Source organism: Centruroides vittatus, unplaced genomic scaffold, assembly GCF_030686945.1.
Source record: "Centruroides vittatus isolate TY-2023 unplaced genomic scaffold, ASM3068694v2 contig_885, whole genome shotgun sequence".
Taxonomy (NCBI): Eukaryota; Metazoa; Arthropoda; class Arachnida; order Scorpiones; family Buthidae; genus Centruroides; species Centruroides vittatus.
In genome coordinates, this window is record NW_027122577.1 from 1,094,260 (window position 1) to 1,120,000 (window position 25,741).

Below are 25,741 nucleotides of genomic sequence, written 5' to 3' on the forward strand. Positions count from 1 at the left end.
AATACACAGTTTATTTTGTACTAAATCCGTATAAGCATAACCGGTTGTAGAGTTATAAGAATCGCATTTTTTGAAATAATGAAAATATTAATTTTTCTGTAAATAAATAATAAGATTGATCAAAAAGTTCTAACACAGCTTATTTCAAAAAAAAAGTGTATACATAAAACAGTATTGTGAACTACGTCTCTCGAGTTCACAATACTACCGTCGAAAGTAATACTGGAGATCGTTAGTTGTAAGGTGATTTAATTCCACTTTTGCTTTAATACGGGTATTTGGCTCGTTAACGAAGACATAATGTTCTAACCGTACGTTGTTTAATTTTTATTATTATTATTATTTTATTTCCTGAAACAGAAAAATCACACAGAACTAAACCAAATGAGTTTGGAAACTATCTTTTTATTACTACAGATATTTCTCAGGAATTTTATATTTATATGATTAAAAAAAATTCTTGAATGAGGATAGCACTGTCTATAAAAGAGCAATTATGATGCAGAAATTATTTCCAAACTGGCAGTTTTTCTGTTTTCCGTCAATGGTATCAAAACCTTTACAAGACAATCTTGCTAGTTTAGCCACACTGTTTTACAATACTCCGAACATCAGGCTTAGAACTTTTTGATCAAATTACCTCAATATATTAATTCTTATTTTCGCAGTGTATAAATTGTGTGTGTAATATGTTCCTAAACTGAGAAGTTTATTTATAGAATAATAATAATAATAATGAAATTTTTCTCACAGGTTGTATATCATCAAACGACAAGTAAATGTATGATATGCGAAGAACAAGATCGCAGCATGGCTGTGATGCCCTGTAGCCATTACGTCTTGTGCAGTCAGTGCGCATCACAACAACAGACGTGTCCCTCTTGTCAAGCAGAGATTACGCAACGGTCAAATATATCCGTTTCATTATAAGACTTTAACCAATTTTCTAGTTGTGCAGTAACCCACTGCCTCCAAGGACTTCCCGATTTGAGCGGGAACGTTCGTTTGGTGTATAGCAATGTCTTATTCTATTACTACAAATATTTCTGATTGTACCAATATCAGACTCAGAGAGACTACCCAATGAAATTTCTCACAGCACAAAAATGGTCTCTCCGAAGTCCAGTGATTCTGACTATATATATGTTGTCTGTGGACATCGCATTGAGAAAAGTATTCGAATGACTTTTTTGTGTACGTGGACCGTCATAAAAAATTAGTAAATAATTATCAAAAAAAAAAAAATTTAATATCATCTGTAGATACATCACTAGAAAAACTTATTCAAATTGTTGTTATTATTTCTAAATCTCTTTCAAAGTGCCAGACGATAATCTGTGAATATGGTTTGGGATAAAGACCTTCATAATCAAATTACTAGAGAAAATTACAAAATATTGTTCTATACTGCACAGTTTATCTACTAGGTGTCACTTTTAAAAACGACTCAGGCCATTTTTGTTTTTGTTTTTATATATATATATATATATATATATACATATTATATATATATATATATAATAAAAAAAGACACTTGTAAAAAACTTTTTTGATGCAATGTATTAGTGTAAGCAAAGTGACGATGTACAAATTTCCCTTGGCTGATCGCTCTTCCGTATCTTTAAGCTAAATTTTTTCTCTCGTAAGCTTAATCTTTATATATATATATATGTAGTTATATATATTTGTATATATACATAATATATGCATATATATATTACATATATACATATATAATTATAATTATTATTAAATAAATTATTATATATATATTATATATGTATGTATCTCACAGGAGAAGATTTAAGAATTATATTCTCCTGTCGTAGAATGATACGATTTGTGATAGTTGTGCAGCAATCGTTAGCACATCCGAAAAAAAAAGAAAAAAATATATATATAGTATTAGGATTGAACGATTACTTTTTAAATATTCTTAAATGAGATTTTAATGGCCAAAATAGGCAACAACCAGTGATCTATATAAATTTATAAATTATAAATAAATAAATAAATAAATTATATATTTAAACTTGTATATTGCTTTATTAAGTAGTTTGTGTGCTAATTATGCTGTACAGGATCTAAATGGGCAATGTTTTTTGAAATATATTTTTTCAATGAGTTATCATGATAGCCAAGTGGAACAAATTATATTAATACTGTTTTGTTAAATTTAATTATTTAAGGCAAAGTGCCCTATAAATTAAAATAATAATAATAATGATTAAAAAATCTATTTGATATATATATATATATATATATATTATATATATATAAAAATAGTAAATTATAAGAAGAGGTACCTGCGTCGAGTCTGTTCGCATCTTTTGTTTTATCCCAAAGAGAGAAAATTTGTTTTGCAGCGGATATATTACGAAAAGTGTCTTCCATGTTTGTGCTATTTAGATTTCTAAAAATCATCCAATTTTTAATTAAAAATATAAAAAATGAAAAAAATTTATTTTTTGCTCGATGCATCGTAGGTCTGACCTGCACTTTGTTATATGATCTATATTCTGTTACATTGACTTTGATTCAAAATAATCCAAATTCATTTGCTCAGCAGGCTGAGTAAAAAAAAAAAATTGTTTTTCGTAAAAGGTGATGTAAAAAAAATCAGATCGTTGTTTTTTTTTTCCTTCTTAAAAAAAAATTTTAATTCTGTTTAAAATGGAAATAAAACTTTGTATATTTTTTCCCGCAGTTTATATCCAAACACCAGGGGCAAAAGAAGGAAAATATTTTTCTTGCTTATATCATTTCTAATTAATAATAATAATAAAACTTTGTATTATTATTTAAGAAAAAAAAAATTGAAAAACTTAGAAAAGGAAAGCTACCATAATGCACGGCTCATAAGGGTGCAATATGAAATCAGGTATTCTGGTAGTTGCCTTAATTAATAGGCCTTAAAATAATTGTATATTAATTAATAAATTGCGATCATCCCTAGTTATATGTGCATATGTGTACTTCTGTACTTAAAGCTATTCGATAGATCGATGTTTTATATTAAATTCATCTTTATCAAATTAATGTCATTCTTATGAAAATTTCTCTCTTTGGAATTGCTGAAAAAACGTAAACCAAAAAAAAAAATCGTTGCTCGAATTGTGATTATTGTATTTCGTTTTTTTAACCACGGATCTGTTGTAATTTTCATAGCAGAGAAAATAATTCGTAAACTTTTATTAAATTATTATTATTATAGAAAAATATTGGTTTTCTTTTTAATGTTCGATCCATCCCCCCTGGTGATTGGCAGTGTAAGAAATTAATTTATAAGCTCAACAGAATTATCAGCTGTATCCTGTTTGTTTTCCAGAACATCGCTGCACTTTCAATGGCAACGTTATTCTTGTAGTACTGCAGCACTATTCATACTCTATAAATGATTAAAATTTAACATTTCAACTAATTGTGTGTGTGTATGCATTGATCTTAACATGATCTTTTTTTATGTTCTGTCGCATATTTGTTTTCATGTAAAAGCTTCTTAAAACGGAATTTTTCCATTCGCCACTAATGTCATCAATTGATAGAAGAAAAAAGAATTTTTTGTTGTCGACACTAACGGAGCAATATTATCACTATTTAAAAAAATAGCTGTTTTATGTTCTAAATAATACAATTTTGTGCTAAGAAATAATTTTTATGTTGTTCAATAACAACCTTTAATTGGTTGTTACTTAAATACAATTATCTTTTAAAAAAATATTTAAAAAAAAAAGATTTTTAAATGAATTGTTTTAAGCAATAAAAAAGCTTTATAAAAGTTAAATAATACTTAAGAAAATTGTATTAATATATCTGGAAATCCAGAATATTAAATTTTCATTTTTAAAAGTGATCTTTACCCGTATTTTAATTTCATCTTTTGTTAATGAGAAAATATATGATCCAACACATTTTTATAATTAGTTTATGCAATACATGTACAACACAATAAATATATCAATGATTGCGACAATATCGAGTTAAAAGTGACTTTCCATTATACGATTTCATCTGGGAAAATAGATCCATAATGTCAGTTCCCATGCAACCAGCGTTTTACTACAATAGAACATGGAAAGATCAGTATTATTCTGATTTTCTGATGAATATGAGCAAATAACAATAGATATTTCAGCAGCTCTTTTGTTGGATTTTCTGTTAAAATAATGATAACAGGAGTGAACTTTTTCTGTTGGCAAAATCGAACTTAGAATTTTTTTTTTTCTTTTTTTTTCGATGTATAGCTTAGTACTGTCTCAGACACCAGATGAATTTGTTCTAGAAAATCTCTCAAAATTCTTAAGTTAAATAATTAGGAATTTTAGTAGTCTACTTAAGATTATAAAAGCTCAAAAATTGCATTTTTTTTTTTTTTAACTGCAAAAATATTTTTATATTTAGAAAATAACAAACTGGCTTGTCTGGTAATAATGACTTCTTCTGTGACAAATAATCTCGAAATAGAAATCTTTGATATTACAAGCTGATGTAAAATTATTTGATATTCCTCTATAACAGCTATAAAATTTGTTGGCTTCAATTTTTTTTAATATATTCATCTCTATTAACTTTGTCTATAACTCTTTTGCTGTTCTGTGTACTACTATAACGCCTTTCTAATGTTCCGCTATTGATTTCGACTCAAAGATAGGTGACTTTCTTCAATTAAACCATTAATATTTCATTTCTTCCTAAGGTAAGTCAGTATTAGAATCCACCTTTTATTTTTACCATATTAAAATAACTACTGTATTTACATTTAATTAAATATCTAATGATATCAGTTTATCGTTATTTTGAATAACTTTTTATTTACTTTCTAAATTTATCTATTTAAAAAATAAATAAATTATTTAAAACAAAATTATGAGCAAATAGCTAATACAATTAAACTTATTCAGAAAAATTAAGTTTAATTTTCTTTTTAGCTTATTAATCATTTTAATCGATTTATTAGCAAAGAACTTAATAAGGCGAATTGAATTGTGATTCATACACGTCCTCACGCTAAAATCTATGTTCAAACGTTTTCTTCTTTATTCGAAGGGTTAGTAGCTCCATTTCAAATCTGAGATAAAAATAATCGAAAAATTACATCAAGTGTATCGTTAATTGAAAAATATTATGCCGACCTGGCAGAAAATAGGCCTAATAGATTCTATTGTTTCTTGGCAAAATTTATTTTTCACAGATGAAATCGTATGGTAAATATCCGCTTTTATTTTTTCAATCGATTAATAAATAAAATGAACACACAAAATATTAATATACACTATAAAGTATTATATCAATAAATGTTTTTCGATGATGATGGAATTCGGGTGATAAGAAACGAATTAGTACCAGTAATTTTAAAACGTTATGTTTATTATAAAGATCTGATTTTAATGGAAGATAGAAATATAATGTTGATAAATATGAACTTTGATAAAAACCAAACCATTCTATAACAATTATTTACTTTTGTTTAATATATAACAATCATAAAGACTTATTAAATATAATAGCAGTTGTTAAGTCTTGCACGAGTTACAAACATGTCGAGGTTTTTTTTAACTAAAAAAATGCAGTTAATGTTTTTTTTATATCGTTTTCTTGGTAATTTCGTGTAGATTCTTACGAAATTTAGTTATTTTGTAAAAACAATCTGAAATACAGATCAGTTCTTATAATCGAGACGAAAGAAAGTAACCAATCATATGCTAGCTTACAATGACTAATAAGAACACCACCGTCCACGGAGGTGTTCTTATTACTCATTTCCTAGAATATAACTTAATAAGTGCACACGGGGCAAAATTAAGGCGATATTGTACGTCAACGACAGATTCAATCAATCACCCATTTTAATTATCATGGTCAAAAGAAGCGATTGATGGCAGCACTCGTTGATGTTCAATGTCGCCTTAATTTTACCGTCCATGTTCCTCCGTCTTTAATGGAGGGATTTGAACTGGAATTAGCCATAAACACTCGGCAGCTTTGTAATACAGTACGATGTTGTGAGCAAAATGAAAGACACGTTTCTTTCGATTCAGCAAAGGTATCTCATCGTTTTCGTCCAGTTGAAGGATTATCGTCTAGACCAGAGGTCCCAAAATGGTCGATATTGACTCACGGGTCAAATCAGAACGGTTAATTAAAAATTATTAATTCAGTAGGTTATGTATATGACAGTTCGGGATGTAAATTTGGACACTGAGTAACGGATGTAGTTGTAAATTAAAGTACTTGGGCCCTAACCTGCTCCCCGAGTTTGAATCTCCACTGTCTATGGAGTTATGTTTGGGCAAAGCGCAACTTTGTGGCGCAATATCTGCAAAACGACTTAAATATGCCAAAAGTATTCATAATCAGCGCAAAAAGCGTGTAACAAGTAATTTTCTCAGTTTTTGACCGAGATAAATATTCTAAAGTCCAACCTTATGTTCAAAAAGTATAGGGTTTCGCCCTGCTTAAAAAAAGTACCAGGGTGCCGCCCTCGTCTGCCTTGGCACCACCACATCACTGCTAAGTAGTTCTTTCCTATAAAAACGTGTAACCCACCAGATTAGTTAATTATTATTAACTGTACTAACAAAAACAAAGTGGGAGTCGATTAAAGGATTTGAGGAATCGTTGAAGAGGGCGATAGTAAAAAGTTTTGGGACCACTGCTCTAGTAGATATCGAACGGGGTGGCAATCGTTCTACGGTTAAGGGTCGATTTACACACAACAGTGACGTGCCAGCACAGTGATCGTTTTGTGCATAAACATCGATAAATATCATACATAGCTAATCAGAGTTTCATCTACGACTCATGATCTGTATTCTGTCAATCATACAAGTGTAGTACATAAAACTCTGATTGGCTATGTGTTATATTTATCGATGCTTACTGCACTGTGCCGGCACGTCACTGTTGTGTGTAAATCGACCCTAAAGGAACAATCGAGAAGAAAACCTACGGGGAGTGTCGTTTTTAAATCACGTTCCGGTCGCCCGAAGTACTCATCAGCAAGGGATAACAAGGTTATAAAGTGGCTGTCACAAACTGGAAGTTGGCATTGCATGAACTACTCCACAGCTACAGTACCAACATCTAAGATGGGCGACTTAAGACAGCAAAGCGTCCCATGGGCAAGATTGTAAGGTTAAATATGTGAGGACCACCATTTCCCCCCCCTCCAAAAATACCTCGATGTTAGCATTTGTGAACTACTGTTTACAACATTTGTAATATAATAAATTTTACTTAATCACTTATTTTTACCTTTTTTTGCTAATTATGTATTCGCGTGAACTTTAATTGTATTTTAAACAACAACCGAAGTTGTAAGAGGAAATTCGCCTATTTTACCAATCTAGGGACCCCCCTTTTCTAAATTTTAATATTAACTTAAAACGATTAGAATAAAACAATTTATTATCCAAATCTCACAACATGCCAAGGGAAAGATGACAAAGCAATCAATGAGTAGTGATGAGAACTGCCCCAAAAGATGAGTGACATCGACTCAATGATGACTCTACAAAAGCTAGAGGTCATTGCCAAATAAAAACAACAGAGAACAATCATCTCAGCTGCGATGACGACACCGCAAATAAATCGTCACTCGATGATGACACCACAAATGGATCATCACCGGATGACGAACCTTTACATGCTGAAAATATTCAATATTCAAATATCTTTATTCACAAAAAGGGGATTATCCCTGTTACATGCTGAAAATATTTAAAAAGGAGAATTCCAGTCCGACGAAAAGGCAGTATCATTCTCATACTCAGAGAGACAGAGAATACTCAAGACAGGCAGTAAGTGAGAGCAGACTCAGGACAACAGATAAGAGAGAATAGACCAGAGGCGGTCAGACAGACACAGGACTTAAGCAGCCAGAGAGTGCAGTCCAGTCCAGACAGTACTAGAGCAGTACGAGTAAGAAAGAGCGAGAGGAAATAGGATCAAGAGATTGATCGACTGTCTGAATAGACGAAAGAAGACATCTTGTTTAACTGGTATGTTGTGAGTCGCGTAGTTCGAATACCCCCCGTTAGGTACCCCCTTCGTTGTATAGATAAAGATAGGCAAATTTCCAAAAATCGGATTTGATAACTCTGTTCTGAACTTTCAGTTTTTTTTTCTAATAAATTCCTTTTAATTGATTATATCTGACTCTGTATTCTTCCTCCTGAGAGGCTCATTCCTGGACTTCAGAGTGACTCTTACCCTCGCGCCTTAGTCATTTACTTCATCCCAGTCGGTGGTGTGTCCGGTAAAACACACCTGGTGGCAGGACCCTATCAAAAACGTACGTAATAAAACATCTTGACAGCCCGAACCCCACAAATATCTCAATCACCTTTTACGATTATTTCTGAAATTTTTTACTCGATCCCTGGAAGATGCAAGCGCTCCATTTGTCCTTCCTTGAGGACGTACCGTACATGCCTCCTAATGGCCTTTTGTCCAAAAATAATCATCAGCAACGTAATTTATAAAATGTTATTTTTTAATATTTTGCCATATTTTCTTAATTGACTATAATAATAACAAGGTAATTATTTGTATCATAAAGTTGTCCTATTCAGATGACCGTATCTCCAACCAATGGCTTAATGAATAATACAGCCGATCGACAACAAAATTCGTGTACTATACAGCCTATTCAAAGAACGCGGAAAAGATGTTGCAAAGAAAAAATTTAGTTGCAAAATTGTTCGCTATATGGCGCTGAAAAACAAACCTGCAGGGAAAGTGTGCTGCGAATGGCGCCATTTCCTGTTCAACAATAGCCGTAGTAACGTCTTCAACGGTTTCTACAGTGCTCGCCCCCTGTCAGATTGAACTCCTAAGGATTCATTATTATTAAGCCTTTGTGTCCTTTTTAACGATATTTAAAATTTATTTTGTATACTAGTACTTTCTATATATTAACAGGACTTATTATACTGGAAATTATGGATGCAGATATTTAGTCTTACAGATCAAAAATAATGTTCTTTATTTAGTTCACCCGAACACATACACTTTAAACATGTGTTTCGGACTTGTTCGTCCCTCCTCGGCAGGCCTTTAAACGACACTTTCTACAACTAACAATAAAAACATTACTTGGTACAATTATAACTAAAATTAGTTAAAAACACAAACATTTCCCGACAATAAATTTAAAAATTCTTACAACTTCTGTATTTCCGATCTTCTCTACATTTCCACTTAAACTCACGATCCACAGCAACCATACAATTTTACACATTCCTGATTTTTATACATTAAAATCAGTTTAAAACGATAAATTTAATTATTATCTAAAATATTATTATTTCAATTAACTTACTTCTTTTTGTTTATTCGTTTCTACTTAATTTCTATTCTAATACGTTCCTATCACTTCTTTTATACCTCTTCCTTCCCTCTTTTTATAATGCTTAACCATGATTGGTGGATCTCTCTACCATTGTTGTTATTCATTTTATTAGTTTGTCTAATTATATTTAAATGCTCATACAGTTGACTTTTATAATTGTTTTTTTTTTTTTTTCTTTTTTCTGATTTTTACCGTATTTAGAGCAATTGCACAAGGATTCTAATCCTAAGGATTCAATTGTCTCAAATTGCATTATCATTTTCCCAACAGCCTGTGGCGACATTGGTCTACAGCGTAAGTTTTTATGACAGCAATAGTAGCCGCAGCACTACCCCGATTTTCATAAAAGAGTTTTACAATTAATGCACCCTAAGGCGAAGTAATGGCCGTCGTAGCTGTAGCTGATAAGAATGGCACCCACTTTGTCAGTATTTTTAAACCCAGTGTCGGCTGCATTTCATTTCTCTACTTGCAGCGACATTTACCCTGTAGCGGATAATGTTGAAACAAACTTTTTTTTGCAAAATTATTTTCCACTTCCTATAAATAGCGTGTACACAAATTTTGGCGTCAACCGGCTGATTGATTCGAGCTACAGAGTCCTCTGAATAGGACAACTTTAAGTATGATCATCCTGTATAAAATGTTCGAAAAATTTATTTAATCGCAACTGAAAACTTTTTTAAATTTAAAATGCGCTCTGGCTAGAAGAGAGGGAGTTATAGGCTAAACTGATAATAGAGATGAATACGAAAGGTGAAAATCACACCGTAGGATGCTCCATCTCACATTATCCAAAAACATTAATTCAAATTCTTGAAGTATGTTATTGTAATAATGTACTTATCTTTTAAGTAAAATATGTTTTTTGTCGTTCTTCACTCCTACGGGCAAAATATTCAAATGAATAAACTTTTACAGTCGGTTGTACTTTTAGTCATGACAGAAATATCGTGCACAGTGTGAAAAGAAAACTTGCCAAATAAATAAATAGACTTTCATAGTCACAAATAAAAAGTTCAGTAAGTCGAATAACGTGTGTAATACGGGATAATGTATTGTTCGTAAAGATAATACAGCATGCAGTAGACAATATTTTATTTGTTCGGACGATCGTTATAGAAAATATAGCTTTGTGGTTTCTTTCCCAACTTCTTCCGCCCTGTGGGCAATAAGGTCTTTTTTTTCATGGCCATCGTGGGTTCGGCCAGACCCAAACGGGGCAGATGTACCACTCCTGAAAAATTTCTGGGGCTTTTTTGACCCATCCAGATTCGATCCCCAGAGCGGTAGGCTGCCTGTTTAACCGGAATCCACTAATATGGAATGAGTAGTGGACTCCGGTTAAGCTGACAGTCTACCGCTCATTCGGACTAAGTAATGTATTAGTTTATTCAGTAAAGCTAGAGTTAACATATTTCGAAATTTTTTCGGAGTTACCGTATTATTATTTCATTTGACCCCTGCCCCTATGCAATAAAAGAGCCTTTATTCCTAAACCATTATGGAGCGGCGGGTAGTGAAGGTACAGGTTTGACATATGGACGGCCGGATGGCCGAGCGGTAAAGGTGGCAGCCTACCGCTCTGGGGGACCCGGGATCGAATCCGAACGGGTCGAATAATCCCCAGGAATTTTTCGGGGGGTGGTCCGTTCGGATATGTCGGGCCCCGTCCCTCACCACCCGGTCGTCCCATTGTGGGCCTGCCCTCCTCGATATATATTCAATATGCATTTCACGTAAAATTCCATTACATGTTAGCTTAAATGCAAAATATAATATTTGGGAATATATTTACATTTAACAATTTAACATTCACATTTTTTGAATTTTTCCACGCCATTTTTTGTAAAAACTATAAAAATTTTATTTTCTATAACATGATTTCAAAATAATGTTGCTTTTATTTGAATTTTCCGACGAATTTGAACCAGAACAACCAAATGAGAGACAGAATGTAATATGTACCGGTCAGTCATCCATGAAAATTTCGTAGTCGACCAGGACCCTTGAGAACCATCTACCATTATATGCCAGTTAGTTGTGTGTTCTTTTTTTAAACTTTTTAGCATATTTTATTATTTTTAGTACGGTACTAACTTGTAAGTAAATAAACTGGTCCAAGGCAAGTCATTCGAGTAGTGGACGGAGTCGTGGACGTTACCATGATACCCGACTTCCGGGTATCAAGGTAACACAGACTATTGACAGAAAGCTCCTATTTAAACTACGATAAAATGATTTAAACTACAAATTTTGTAAAAAACGTGGAGCAGTTACTTCTACTTTATTTGTGCAATACTAAAACACCCAACTTGTTAATTATTACTTCGTAATTTCTATATTTTGTTGATTTATTTTCGTCTGCTTAATAAACAACATATTTTCGTTTGTAAACAGAATATTAAACGATTTTAAAAACCTTTTGTTTTTTTTAAATAAGAGTATTGCAAATTTCTACATATTTTAAGTATATTTATACAGGTATCCCTTGCTTAACGCGGAATTTGATTAACGCGCGAAATTAATTACGTTAGTCTCTTTATATATGCGGCTTTACCAGCTGTCTTATTAACATAGATAAACGGCCCACTTCCGCTTCATGTCGGAAGTGTAACGTAATATTTCAATAATGCGTATTGAATGGAAGGTTTATATAAAAGGCGAAAGCACACCTTCCCATTTGCTTTTGTTCCCGCTCTCGTCTGATGTTTACACCAAACGTCAAATGTTTAGCCAATGCTCTCGTTTTGGCGCCTTTGCCCAGTGCCCGAGACTTTAGCCATCCTTTCTCCGGTTCTCAACCTCCCGTTGTTCCCAAGAGCTACTAGACGTATGTATGGACAGGTAATATGACTATTTTATGTAAACTCTCTTTCAGGATAGAATTAGAAGTTTAGGATTAGATATCCTGGCATATTTTGGATTGTCGAACTTGTCATTTATGTTTATCATAGTTGTTTTTATTGTATTTATATTTAGTTATAATCTCATATGATAAATATATTCTAAACATTTAGATTGATTTATGCCTAACCCCATCATCGGCTCGCGTTACCGCGAAACGTTGGAACTAGATATACTTTCTAAGTTTCCGATCATTTAAATTTATTCTTTAGCCACTGGGATGGAAAAATAAAAATAATAGAATCGCGAGTTAGGACGCGGAATAATTTTATTCTAACTGGTGTCGGGAATTCTGACGATACAGTCGGAAGAAGCTATGGTATTTACATACTAGCGAGGTTGAGGCCAAAGTTTTAAACGCGAAAACGTGTACGTCGGACGTTCAGCGCCGCTTTCCCGTAAGCCTAGAAGTTTGACAATGGCATTTGGAATGTCGAGCACGATTCCACTGACTTTCCAAACGCCATTGTCAAACTTCCAGGCTTACAGGAAAGCCGCGGTGAACGTCCGACGTACACGTTTTCGCGTTTAAAACTTCGGCTTCAACCTCGCTACTCACTAACTTCGAAGACTGCTTAAACAGCATCCTGTCTGTGAGAGGGCATACCGGAACCGGCACCGATGGCACCGGTGCCGGTTCCGGGAACGTTCCGGGCTTCTTAGGTCGATTTCGGAGAGACACTTTTCTTGTGGCACCGGTGTATGGATGGATGGGGTCCCGTTGTAGCGGAGGAGGAGTTCTGTCGGCCGCTGTAGGCGGAAGAGTTGGTTTCACGGGATCTTCGGACAGTCTTGACTGGAGAAGACTCGACTGGAGAGGAACCGCCCTTCGACCCTGAGATCCGGGGGTTTTATAAGATTTTTCCGAAACCCGAGACCGATCCGGGTCGAGAGGGGTTGACGGAGCCTTTGAAGTCCGCGCTCCTATTTTACGCCATTATGACCCTCCCTCTGACGTTTTGTCGCCAAGCGGTCTGCCAGATGTCTCTGTGGCTATTTACTCCCCTTTGTTTCCCGATTCCGACGCTCGTATGCACAAAGCTCCTCTCTCCGTTGACATCCCCCTCGGTTGTTCGTCATCGAGTCGCGTTTGTTTTAAGTTTTAAGAAAGTTTCTTTTGTGTCTGGTCTCTCTCCGATATAATTTCTTGTTCCGGTTTAACCTTTGCGATTTCTCGACTTCGGAACTTTATAATTGTTTGTAATTTCGACGGGTTTTTACAACCCTCACAATTGAACGTTCTAGAACAATTTCCAGTCTTTTCTAGGAAAAAAACTTGAAATGTCTAAATTTCACCTTTACATTCTGATATTACTTGATATTACATAACTGGTGTTAAATGATATGTATGTTAGAAACAATTTTAATAATTTTTATAAATATTAATTTCATTTATTGATATAAATTTATACCATTTCTTATAATTTCTTTTGAAACTAACGAAAAACCATTTCAGAAATGATATCAAATAATGTCATTGATGATGAAATGTTATTTTCACTAGGGTAAAGCCGATATCATTTTATTCCCACTAAAACTTTGTAAATATATCTCTCCCCTAATTTATTATTGCGGGAAAAATCCAAACAACTCGTTGCCTTTTTGAGCACAATATGACCAAAACCTCCGGTAACATGGCGGACAAATTATATTAGAGAGAATAGGCGCATCAACACAGAACCGCCGTTCTAGTTAGAAGACTTCTTTAAGGTTCTGTTGGCCCTATTTAGTGCTATGCGATGGCTCCAAAATTATAGATGTTTCGTGAAATAATTAATGATTATATTTGACCATGGTCTGTTTTTTCTTTCTTTCTTTCCTTTCTATGAGCAATAAGAGGATCTTTATTTTTAATCACGTCCATCATGGGTTGGGCCAGGTCCATGGGACAGCCGAGTTTTCTAACAAAAGCTTAGTTGGAATATGCCAGCCAAACAAATTCAATTGGTTTTACACACAAAAATTGGTTTGATTTAAATAAATATTTAATTAGTCAATATAATTAGTTTAATTAGAATTATCCACTTGTCGACTAGGACCTAGCTTCTGGATATTCATGAATTTTCACAATAATGTTACCGCGTTTAGAGTTCCTATTTCTGGTTTGAAATTATGGCAACCTCATTTATTGGAAACGCGTGACATGACCACTAAAATTCAATCAGTCTTTTATTATTTTTTTAAACGATACCAACCGTTAATAAATTATATGATGTCCTTATCACAGTAAACAGTTTAAGCGATTAAAATACCGTATCATATCTGTATACTGTTAATAATTTAAAAATAAATATATTTATTGATAAGGCACTTGTTTTTTTTTTAACTCTTTCCGCCCTGTGGTACTAAGAGGGCCTCTTTTTTAGCAGGTTCATTATGGGTTCGGCCAGGCCCACAATGGGGCGGTTGATCCGGTCGGACCGGTATTTTTCGATCCCGGGTCTCCCTGAGCGGTAGCCTGCCACATTAAAACAATCAAGAATTTTTTTAAAATATAAAACTTAATTTCTGTTTTTTGAACAAAATATTAATAAAATAATTTTATTTAAATTTATTCTAAATTTTAACTTAGTTTAAAATAATGCTTTAATCATGACATCACTTTTTCCAAATAACGTTGACGTCATAGTGTTTATTTATTTATTTTGTTGCGATTTAAATTAGTTGCTTTAGATATTTTATTTCATTTTAATCAAAATTAGGAATTAATATTACAAAAGTAATCAATTTACTTATTTACATTTCCTTCGATGAAAGTAACTTAACGATATTTTTATTAAATGTCCTTCTCGTTTGATTTTGTTCTCGTTTTAATCGATTATCGTCAGATTTGCAATTTTTAAAATAATGATTAATATTTTTTAAATAGAATTTAAATATTTATATATTTTATTTATCCGTTCGATTTTTTTTTCATTAAATAAAATTGTAAAGAATATTTTCCTTAAGAAAAAAATGTCAATATTATTCAACTAAACGCGAAAATAAATAAACTGGAAAAATGAAAAGACGTCTTCGTATTTTATCAGATTTTAATTTTTCATCTAGTATATCGTAACACTTAAAACAAGAACAACAACGGAAGAATAACGAAACCTCGACGTTATACTCCCAAAGAGTGGATTGAACTGCTAATATTTAAACCAATGAACGCAATGCTTTTTAGCCAACCACCATCTAGGAAAAGTCCGGCTTTAACCAATGGTACTATAGATAAGAATGTCCAATCGGATAAAGTTTATAATTTAACTGGGCCAATCCGCGCGGGTCTTGTTTTGACGTCACGTTATCCGTAAGTGAGAGAATCGTTTGTTTGGAAAGTTCTTTAGCTTCTGTTTGTTGTGATCCGGTAAGTTCGATTGTATGAATGAATTTATTAATTAAAATTTATCTTCATATTTAACATTAATCGTTATTCGTTTTATTAATAGGCGAAAATTAATGAATAATTGGTGAAATAAAGATTAATTAATGTTGTCATTGTCTTTCTGGTTAGTCTTAGTAATGACGGCCATTTTTTTTATTTTTTATTTTTAGAAACTTAAAAATTTAAATTTCGTTTACTGTAAGAATGAGGTAATAATTAATGTTTTTTAATAAGAAAAGCGTATAGAAATGGTATTTGTAACGGTGTGTTATTAATGTGTGTCGATGGACTTCCATTTTCCCGCTGTTCGTTTGGCAGCATTTCAATTCAACACTTCCTTTCTATCATCTGATTGCACGTGCGTCATTGCCTTGTGAGCATGGTTCTTTTCGTTTTGATCTACACGTGTTTAATTTAAACGGCACGTGGTGCTTGTATTTAATCATTCGGATTTCAAAACATGTTTACCATTTAATGAAATTCATCTTTATTTTTTCATACGAATTCATATTGATTCTATTTGATTTTTACTTGATTGAAATTTTTAAATAGTTCCCTTGTTCATTGATGAACATTCTTATAATTCGGATAGATATAAAATAAGATATTAACAACAGAATGAGATCTGAATCTATTGTTAATATTTACAAAATGAAATATTCTACAGAGTTCTAACAAAAAATAGCGAATAAATCTTTCAAAAAGATTATATATTTTGATTTATGGTGTAGTGTTTTTGTTCTAATAAAAAATAAGGTATAATTTTATCAAAATATTTTGAGAGAAATTATTTTGAAATGTCAAATTTTACTTCATTATTTTTCTTTTACTTGTTTCTAAATTTGTGAGAGTACAGTATTTTGAAATAGTGATTTATATTTCATAGTATTTGTGGAATATGAATTGATAGAGATATTTGTATAAAACTTGATAACTGAATTAAGTTTATTGATTTTATTGGGCAAGAAAATTAATTTAAGCATGCTTGTTAAAAACTACCCATTTATTTTTTAATATAGTTATGAAATATTTATAAGATTAATTTTTAAACATTGAATATTTCATATTATCAGAACAATTACGTAACAGTATTTTTTACTAACTGAAATTCTCATTTTCAAGAACAATTTTAATAAGATTTATATAGATTTTAAGACAGTTTATTTGTATTAATTTATCGAGGAATTTATTCAATATTTTGACACTCTAGTTCATTTTGTAAATACAAGAAAATTTTAACTTTCTTAGAGGATGATAAATTTATTTCCCATGATGTTGGTAATAATATGGACAAGAAATTTTAGAAGAATTTGATAGTAATTAAGAATGGATAGCTCAGTAATTTGATATTTTCTCTGGATATAATTTTATTTCAGTTATAAATATATAGGGTGGGAGCTCCTATTGCCAATCTCTTCCCGTAGTCAACCGTGTAAGCCAAAATCAATGCATGTTAGTTCGTTCTAGCAGGTTTAGGTGATCCGTCTTCATGGTATCATAAGATGACCCCATTCTCAATGACATAAGAATAACAGGTTGCCTCACTCACAATGATGAGAAAACTTATTGTGCACTACCCCATCTGGTAGTTGACCATGTGAGGAATTGTCAGGTCTTTAGAAGATAATGGGGGTTGTGTTTAGGTGTGTATTTTCCACAAAATGCCTATTATTGAGCCTGCTTATTCTTTCATGGTTACCACATTTGTGAAACTCTTGGTGAAGAAAAACTCGGTTGTGAATGCCATAAACTAATCCTGCGACCTTGTTGATCAACTGCTGAATGAACAGTCCATGATTATTTTTTCTTAAGGTAAACAAAGGTCTAATAAAAAAAAAAATTTTTTTCCATGACAAGATAGAACAAACTTTATTTTTGTATATGAATTTTGCTTTTTGCATTACTATACATTGTAATAAAAAATATCAAAATGGTCAACTACTGGTGCCTTTTCCATTATTTTTTAAACAATTTCAATTATCAAGAAATTAAAAAGGTACATTCACATGTTATACTTTTATCAGATGTATAGTAATCAAATATGATTATACTTATATAAAAAGTTAGGTGTCATTAAATTAAAAGATTTTGAAAAATTATCTTAAAATATGGAGATGTAAGCTTTTTTATTTATTCAAAAACTAATTATTATTATTTTTTTCCCTTTGAAATTCTTCTGAGATTGGCTGATTATAACTGGCCAATCTCATATAGTAAGTCTGATGAAGCAACTTGCCAAAAAGATTTGGTATATTAAAAAAAATCTAATATGCACTTTATTGGCTGATGATATAGAGTGCATTTTAGGCTGAATATCCTCAATCTGAAATCCATAACTTTGCTTTCACAGCAAGTCCTTTGGGATAGGACTATGACTCATTGAAAAATGATTCAACAAACCATCAAACATTGCCAGTGTGGGACCATGCATTAATTACATGTACAATAGTTTGTGGACTTTCTGACAATGAAGAAATAAATTAAAATTCTGCAAATTTTTTATAATATATATGTATTTCTGGTAAGGAATTTATCAAATAAAATTCTTCACAAAATAGGAAAATATATATATATAAAAAGATGAGTGGTTTTTTTTTTAAGTATGCCCTGGATAAGGACTAGAAAAAAGTTATTAGTGAGTCATGTTTGATGCACATATCAAGGGTTGCTCACTCCTAATATAAGGGAAAAAGTAATTTTATATTCACTTGATATTTAAAAAATGCAGCTTATCTTAGTAATTTGTTTGTGTTTAATTTTTGTAAATAACAACATAAAGTATATTTGTCCATTAAATTAATAGATAGGCTTAATGTGATGTCTGCTGCATCAATTTGATAGCAAAGTAAAATTATAGTTGTTGTGTTTATGAAATAATATTTTATCACATATGTTGTTAATGTCAAAATTAATACTGACAAAGAATAAGTTATTTGCTAATAATTACTGAACGTCAGAAATTCTGTATACTGAAAACACATTTATATACAATTTAGTATGGTACACTGTGGGACAATTCCAACAATTCCATGTTTTTGACAATGCAAGAGAAATAATAGTTGGGTTCATTGTCTACACCACTGTTCTCTAGATTTCAACAACATAAAGGAATGCTTTTTTGCAGTTTCTATGAAAGGAATAAAATTTGTTTTTTTTTTTTAATTATTTAAATTTTATTGCTTTCATGGAAACTGAAGAAACATTTCTTTATGTTGTCTACACTCTAGAGCAGCAGTCTGCAACCTTTCTGACCTCATGGACCACTAAACTCACAATTTTAAATGATACAAAATCTGTAGAATGATCATAAAAGTTCAATTTTACTATATTAATATGAAACTCGCATGTTTAGTTATAACAAATTAATGTAAGCCTAAAGTTTGTTGCTGCTTGTTTAAAATAAGTTTATGGATTCTTAGCGTTTTTCCATGAAGAACGACAATCTCACTCACAATATTGTTTATTGTTCATTATTTATTGATAACAGTCACTTCATATTTGGTTTTAGATTCTAAAAAACTCCCAATGCAACTAAGCATTTTGCATTTCTTTTGTAATACTTAGCATCACCTTCAGTTGATCAATGTCCAAATTTCTCCATGAACCACCCAAATTTTCTCACGGACCATTGATGGTCCATGGACCACCGGTTACCAACCGCTGGTCTAGAGAACAGTGGCATAGACAACAAACCCAACTGTTGCATAAGTATTGAAAAATGTTACACAGCAGCCAATCAGTTATTTTCATTTATGACACTTGATCTATATTCTGCCAATCATGCAAGTTTTAACATTGCACTCCAGCAAACCATAAATGCCACTATTATTTTTCTGTTGCTTCCAAGATTTAATCAAACATTTGAAGTGTACTTAACTTATGTCATATTTTCAGTTGAAAGTTCATGTGTTGAGAATAATTATACAGTCAAACCTGTTTTTATGCGGGGGATAGGGACCGCATTAAAAAAAATCGCACGAAACTTCACGAATGGCTGTAAAAAATAGTTTTCGCAACACAATTAAAAAATATTTTTTTTTATACGGTCAACAGGGACCGCATAAAAAAAGTCTCACATAGAAAATAACTCAAAACCGTACGAAATAGAATTTATTGACAACAGATGTCAGCACTTGACTGCATCGTCTGGTCTATCGTCTGTTTTACATATTTTTGTCCAGGTGGTGTTTTGTTGACTTAAAAAGTAAATTATTTCATTTTTCACATATTCATGCAATAATATTACTATAATAAGTGCATTTATGCTATAATAAGTTTATTTAGCTATAATAAGTCAATGTGAGACATGACGAATCGCACGAAACTAGTCGCCAACTATACCGCACAAAAAAACCGCATAAATTAAAAATTCGCATTAAAAAAATCGCACATAAAAAGAGCGCATAAAAACAGGTTTGACTGTATATTCATTATTTTCCTAATTGGTTTTGTGTTTGTAATTGTTTGAAATGAAAATGATTTTTATTCTAGATGATAACAATGGTTGTAAGTCCAGTTCTGTTATAATATAGTTCTATTTTTCTTTTTAAAATTTACATTAAAAATTAAGAAAGTTAAATTTTTACATTCTGTAATTTTTTGTCCCAAGTATCTGTCCCATGCATAGCTAATCAACACAAATTAATTTTAAATTATTTTTTGTTTTATAAACATAGGTCTTCCATAAGTTATATAATACAGGTTTGGGTGGATTTGCAGAGAATTATATTGCATTACAAGGTGGTGGGAGAATGTTTACAAAAACTTTTATGTAATGCTAAGATCTCAACCCTTGGATAACAGGATGATTTGGTTTTTTATTTCCAATGAGCTGCATAGCAACCCGTACTATTTATGTCACTGCTTTGTACATAATGTTCAATACCCTGTGCTGTGTATTATTCCTTACAATAATTATGGGGTCATTCTAGGATATACATTATGCAATGTTGGAGGTGGGTCTGTATGATCTTTATGACTGATCTAAGCAATATAGCCTGATACAATTCAGCAATCATTTGGCTTTAATATATAACTAGTAAGTAGCCTGGGATGCTCCCTAGTGGGCATTCTAGCAGCAGTGGTGTCATTCCGTGGTATAAATAATAAATTTCTATTAAATAATATACTGAATTATATTGTTATAAATTATACTGTTAATTTAAATAATAGCTGAAAATCATTGCTAGGGCACCTCTAGTGGGCTTTCAAGGCATTCTGTTAGATATACAAACAGCATGGTCAATGGCTTATATAAGTAGATTTGTCTTGAATGTTTGTATTTGCATTACTTCCTTTTTTTAACTTCATAAAACATTGTCTAATGTGCATGTTGTTCACATCCATTTTCAATTACTAATCTTGGAAAATGAAAGTTATGCATTCTATGCATTTTTAATAAAAATGCCTCCATGTTGTTTGTGATGACATTGTTGGTAATACTGGAATGGGTTGTCATATTTTTAACTGTCTCAATGTGAATTTTTCATTATGGCATAGCATGTTCTGGCATTTAACAAAATGCAACGACTATTAGTAGCTGGGACAAATGGTTTTGTTTTGGATGTTTCTGTAAAGCCATACTGTGTTCTGGTTGTTGTTGTTTTTTTTTTTGTTTTTCTTTCTTTTTTAATTGAGCATTTTTAATCTTTGGGCTTAACATGTACAGGAGGGTCTAATGATGTGTTCACTTGTTTATAATCGATCAGCGCAAATCGCAACCGTCAATCTCGTAACGGTCAAATCGTAACGGTCAACTCTTTGATAACAGGTGCGTGTCTGGGAATTGTAACGGATAAGTTACGGCGGCGCTGATCGATTATAAACAAGTGAACACATCATTAGACCCTCCTGTATATTTAAGAATTTTAATGCTTTCAACAAAATTAAATTGTTTTTGTGCAACTGAATTTTGGAAGCTTTTGAGTAAATTTAAAACTTTCCTTTGTTCGAGAAAGTCAATATTCGTTGGTGCTGTAATAAACTTATCCATTTTTGATTGCTTAAAGATTATACAAATTTATTTGGTATACTAACATGATATGGGTCTGAGAAAATAATCTAAAAGCTGAATTTGTTTTGTAATAAATAACATGTTTTTGTGAGACAATGCAATTTAGATTTATTTGACTTCTTAGTTAAGAATGTAAATAGTCATGATATGTTTACAATCAACATTTTTGTGTATTTTTTAGTGTTTTGTGAAAGTAAAAACGTTGAAAATATTTAAAATCATCTGCATTCTGATGTATCGTGCTGAGTACGCATCACAATCCTTTATTGTGAAAATCTGTTGTTAAAGAAAAAATTTAATTTGAAAAGTCGTTCTTGGCTTTTAAATTCAAAAAGAGGGAAATTTGATACTTTTTGTGTTTCAGGGATTTTAATGCAGCAAAACAAAAAAGAACTAAAAAATAATAATAATAATAAATAGGTTTAAATATCAATACAACCAACTAAATATATTACAAAATTTTAATTATTTCATTTTGCATTACAAGGATAAACATACGTTGATTGAGGTAACCAACAATTTTATTTGTGAAGCCATCATTATAGTTATGTTTTCAATGGAGTTTAAATAATGATACAGTTCTAATATTAAATTTACATTAATAAAAATGTGGTCTAATATAAATGGAACTATATGCTGTTGGATAATTTAGGATAATAATAGTTTTACTATTCCATGATGACAATTTTTTAAATCAATAGATAAAAATTTAATAGTTGTTATAATACTGAATTGTCCTGTTTAGATGTGAAAATTTGATTATGGCTAAGGAATGTGTTCATTCATTAATAGAAAAATAAATAACAAAAATTCAAAACAATTATATATATATAAAATCATAAAAATACAAAGATATTTAGAAAATGATTAGTTTTGTAACTGAATGATTCTAGTTATTATTTGTTAACTTTAAAGAAATGAAACTTTAATATATTTAATGGTTTAATTTTCAGAAGAATAAGATATGGCTCGTACAAAACAAACTGCGCGAAAATCAACTGGTGGTAAAGCTCCTCGTAAGCAGCTTGCTACAAAGGCTGCAAGAAAAAGTGCACCATCGACAGGTGGAGTAAAAAAACCACATCGTTACCGACCAGGTACAGTGGCTCTTCGAGAAATTCGTCGTTACCAAAAATCCACAGAATTGCTAATAAGAAAATTACCTTTCCAACGATTGGTAAGAGAGATTGCACAGGATTTCAAAACTGACCTGAGATTTCAAAGTGCTGCAATTGGAGCTCTTCAAGTATGTATTATTAACTAAAATTATTATTATGATATATATATATATATAATAATTGGCATGAAAATAATCACATTTCTGATCTATAAGAAGAAATGCACTTTTAACAAAACACTTTTAACAATGCTCGCTTATGCATTGTTATATCAGTATTTAGGATATTAATGGAAATGGAGAGCCGTCTTATTAAATTTTTAAATTTGTGCTAATTAAAATCCAAACACTTGAATTCCTATTTCCTATTCTTCATACAGGATTTTAATTTATTTTATAGCCAAAAAATTTATATTTTTTGGCATAATTAAAATTTTCACTGGTATTAAGTATTTACTAGATATTTGACATTGAGAAACTCAAGATGATGTTTATTGATGTAGTTAGCCTGGGTGAGCAGTTTGAGTGCTGATATGTCACAAATGAAAGATTATAAGTGATTTATTGTTAAGAAAAGAAAAAAAATATGATGAAAAGTACAGATAAAAAAAAGAGAAGTGTAATAAAGAAATTAAATTAAAGTAAATGAAAAAATAAGATAAAAGAATAATAAAATAAAATCAGTTGGCATTTAAGCAGGAAAAGTCTTGGATAAATTGAAGTTGCTCGTTAAAAGCAGTGGCATTTGAGATTTTGTCCTGTCTCCACTGAGGGAACTGTCTGAAACATAATGTCGGTGAGTTCCTTGACACGACTAAAAAACACATATTTTGAAATAGTTACATAAACGTTGAAAATTCTGATGGGACAAGAGGAAGGAGTTGAGCCAGTTTAATCCGGAACAAGGTCAGTAGCTCATATTCAGATCTGCCTCAGACGTGATATCATTATGTCCCACTATGCTTGACCCCCCTGCGGAAAAACTGAATTGCCCGAGCAAAAGGCAAAATTGCTTTGTCTCCACTAACCATTAGGCCTACACAACATTAGTGCTGTGGTCTCCATGTGGAGTACACAAAGTGATAGTTGGGGGTTTGCCAAGTTTCCCTGATATAATATATTATATTCTAGGGGTACAACTTATAATTATATTCATCTTAGGGGGCATGTGATCAAAAAAGTTTGGAGATCACTGAATAGTATATGTAGAGTTGACATATTTTCAGGTCCCTAAAATATATCAAAAATTGCTAAATTCTTTTTCTGCTACTGTCCCAATTAAGCATTTAAATTATGTATTCTCGTTATTAGAGCTAGGTAATGATGCATTATTTAGTGGCAATGAGGGACGTTCCTTTTTTCTTAGAATTTGTGTAACTTTGATGAATTTCGGTTGAACTACAGAAAACTCTGGAAAAATATCAAGCAACTGTGTACCTTTATATTCCAAAAAACAGCACCCAAAAATGTCAACATGCTTTTTTGTTATTAAGTGTCAAAGTGGAGAAAGTTGACACTTTTGATTTTTGAATATATCTTTTCTCAGAGTGGATAATATTTTATAAAATGTATTCTGACAAAGGACAAGGTTATACTGAGCATTTTGACACCAAAATCACAAAAATCTAACGTGAGAATTATTTCTAAAAACTGACAAGAAAGTGAAAATGATACCCCAGTAACCTGTACTTTGCCCAGACAATTATATAATCCCTAAATATTTTGTCAGCTTGCTTACTTTTTATCTATAAGTTATATAATTAGAAGTAGTAATGTATTTATACCTGCAGTACATAGTGAATGGTGCTAAATCTAGTAATGATCATTGATCTTAAAATCTTAGTCATTTACAAAGTTTGAGATCATAATTTCACTTTTATTATACAAAAATAAGCAGTCTTACAACAAGTTATTAATTCTAAAACAAACACTCCTGTATTAAGTCTAGTAATTTTTATGGTAACTATTTTTATTTTTAAAGTTAGTGATTGATCATGAAAGGAGTATCTTTGACTTAAACTTTTGAATCAAGACTAGAGGGAATTTCGAATTAGACTGCATAGAACACAACAATAATTAGTCTTTTTCTATAATATATTACAGTGATGTGGTCAGAAATTTTTGAGTGTGTGGGATACATAGGCAGACCAGTCAGAGAAATGTGAAACGTAATGTAATACGTTTCACATTTTAGAAATTATAAAGTTTCAGTTTTTGGAAGTCCCCAGTGCTACAGATCTAACCACTGTGGGATAATAACCAAAACAGAATTTGGCAATAAATCCAATCATTATAGTAAAACAGCATAAGTCTGAAATATTTTTCAACACGTCACAAAATTCAGTCAAAATTCTCGCACCCTAACTAGTGGCTACTGAATTACAGTATATACAGAAATTTCTAAAATGTATTTAGCCATAACAGAATAAAAAGGAAAAAAAAACTTTTACTGCTATTTTGCTGAGTTTTCCATCCATGTTTTCACTTTGTTTTGTTACTATTGCACTCACTTTTTACTCACTGTTTCTGTATTTCAACTCACTTTTTCAGAGGGAAAATTGCACTCCTAGGCCTGTATATTGCATATACAATACATTGAAATATGTGACTCTATCATCTGACAACACAATAAATTGAAAGCCAGTGTGCTTACAATTTCAGTGTATGGTGTTTCATCACACACTTGATTTGAATTACCCAAATATGTAATTCTTATGCATTCTGGTTGAGTACATATACAGGTACTCCTCACTTTAAGACCGAGTTCTGTTCCGACGACTACGTCGCTAAGCAAATTGGTCAATAAGCGAGGAAATATCGTATATTCCCTTGCATCGGGAATATGGGAATGGGATCACTGTAAAATTATACAAATTATGCAACAAACTTCAAATTTATTCATAAAAAGACTATTATAGTACGCTTAGTGCGCATGTCACCATCTGCCACTGACCGACACTCAAGTTGAGAAAGGGGATTCTTTGA

General features: G+C 31.6%; 2 protein-coding genes across 4 annotated transcripts in view; both read left to right on the forward strand.

Annotated features, from left to right (window-relative positions):
* The window catches only part of unk (RING finger protein unk), a 93,824-nt gene extending 90,403 nt beyond the window's left edge, over window positions 1-3,421 (forward strand). For all 3 annotated transcript variants that reach the window (XM_067280603.1, XM_067280606.1, XM_067280605.1), the window contains one exon: window positions 754-3,421. In XM_067280603.1, coding sequence (XP_067136704.1) covers window positions 754-930 — 177 coding nt within the window. In that variant the 3' untranslated portion in view covers window positions 931-3,421. The remainder of the gene's footprint in view (window positions 1-753) is intronic.
* The window catches only part of LOC136983773 (histone H3.3A), a 235,384-nt gene that overhangs the window by 206,903 nt on the left and 2,740 nt on the right, over window positions 1-25,741 (forward strand). The window contains exons 2-3 of the mRNA XM_067280623.1: window positions 15,566-15,608; window positions 22,593-22,885. Coding sequence (XP_067136724.1) covers window positions 22,604-22,885 — 282 coding nt within the window. The 5' untranslated portion in view covers window positions 15,566-15,608; window positions 22,593-22,603. The remainder of the gene's footprint in view (window positions 1-15,565; window positions 15,609-22,592; window positions 22,886-25,741) is intronic.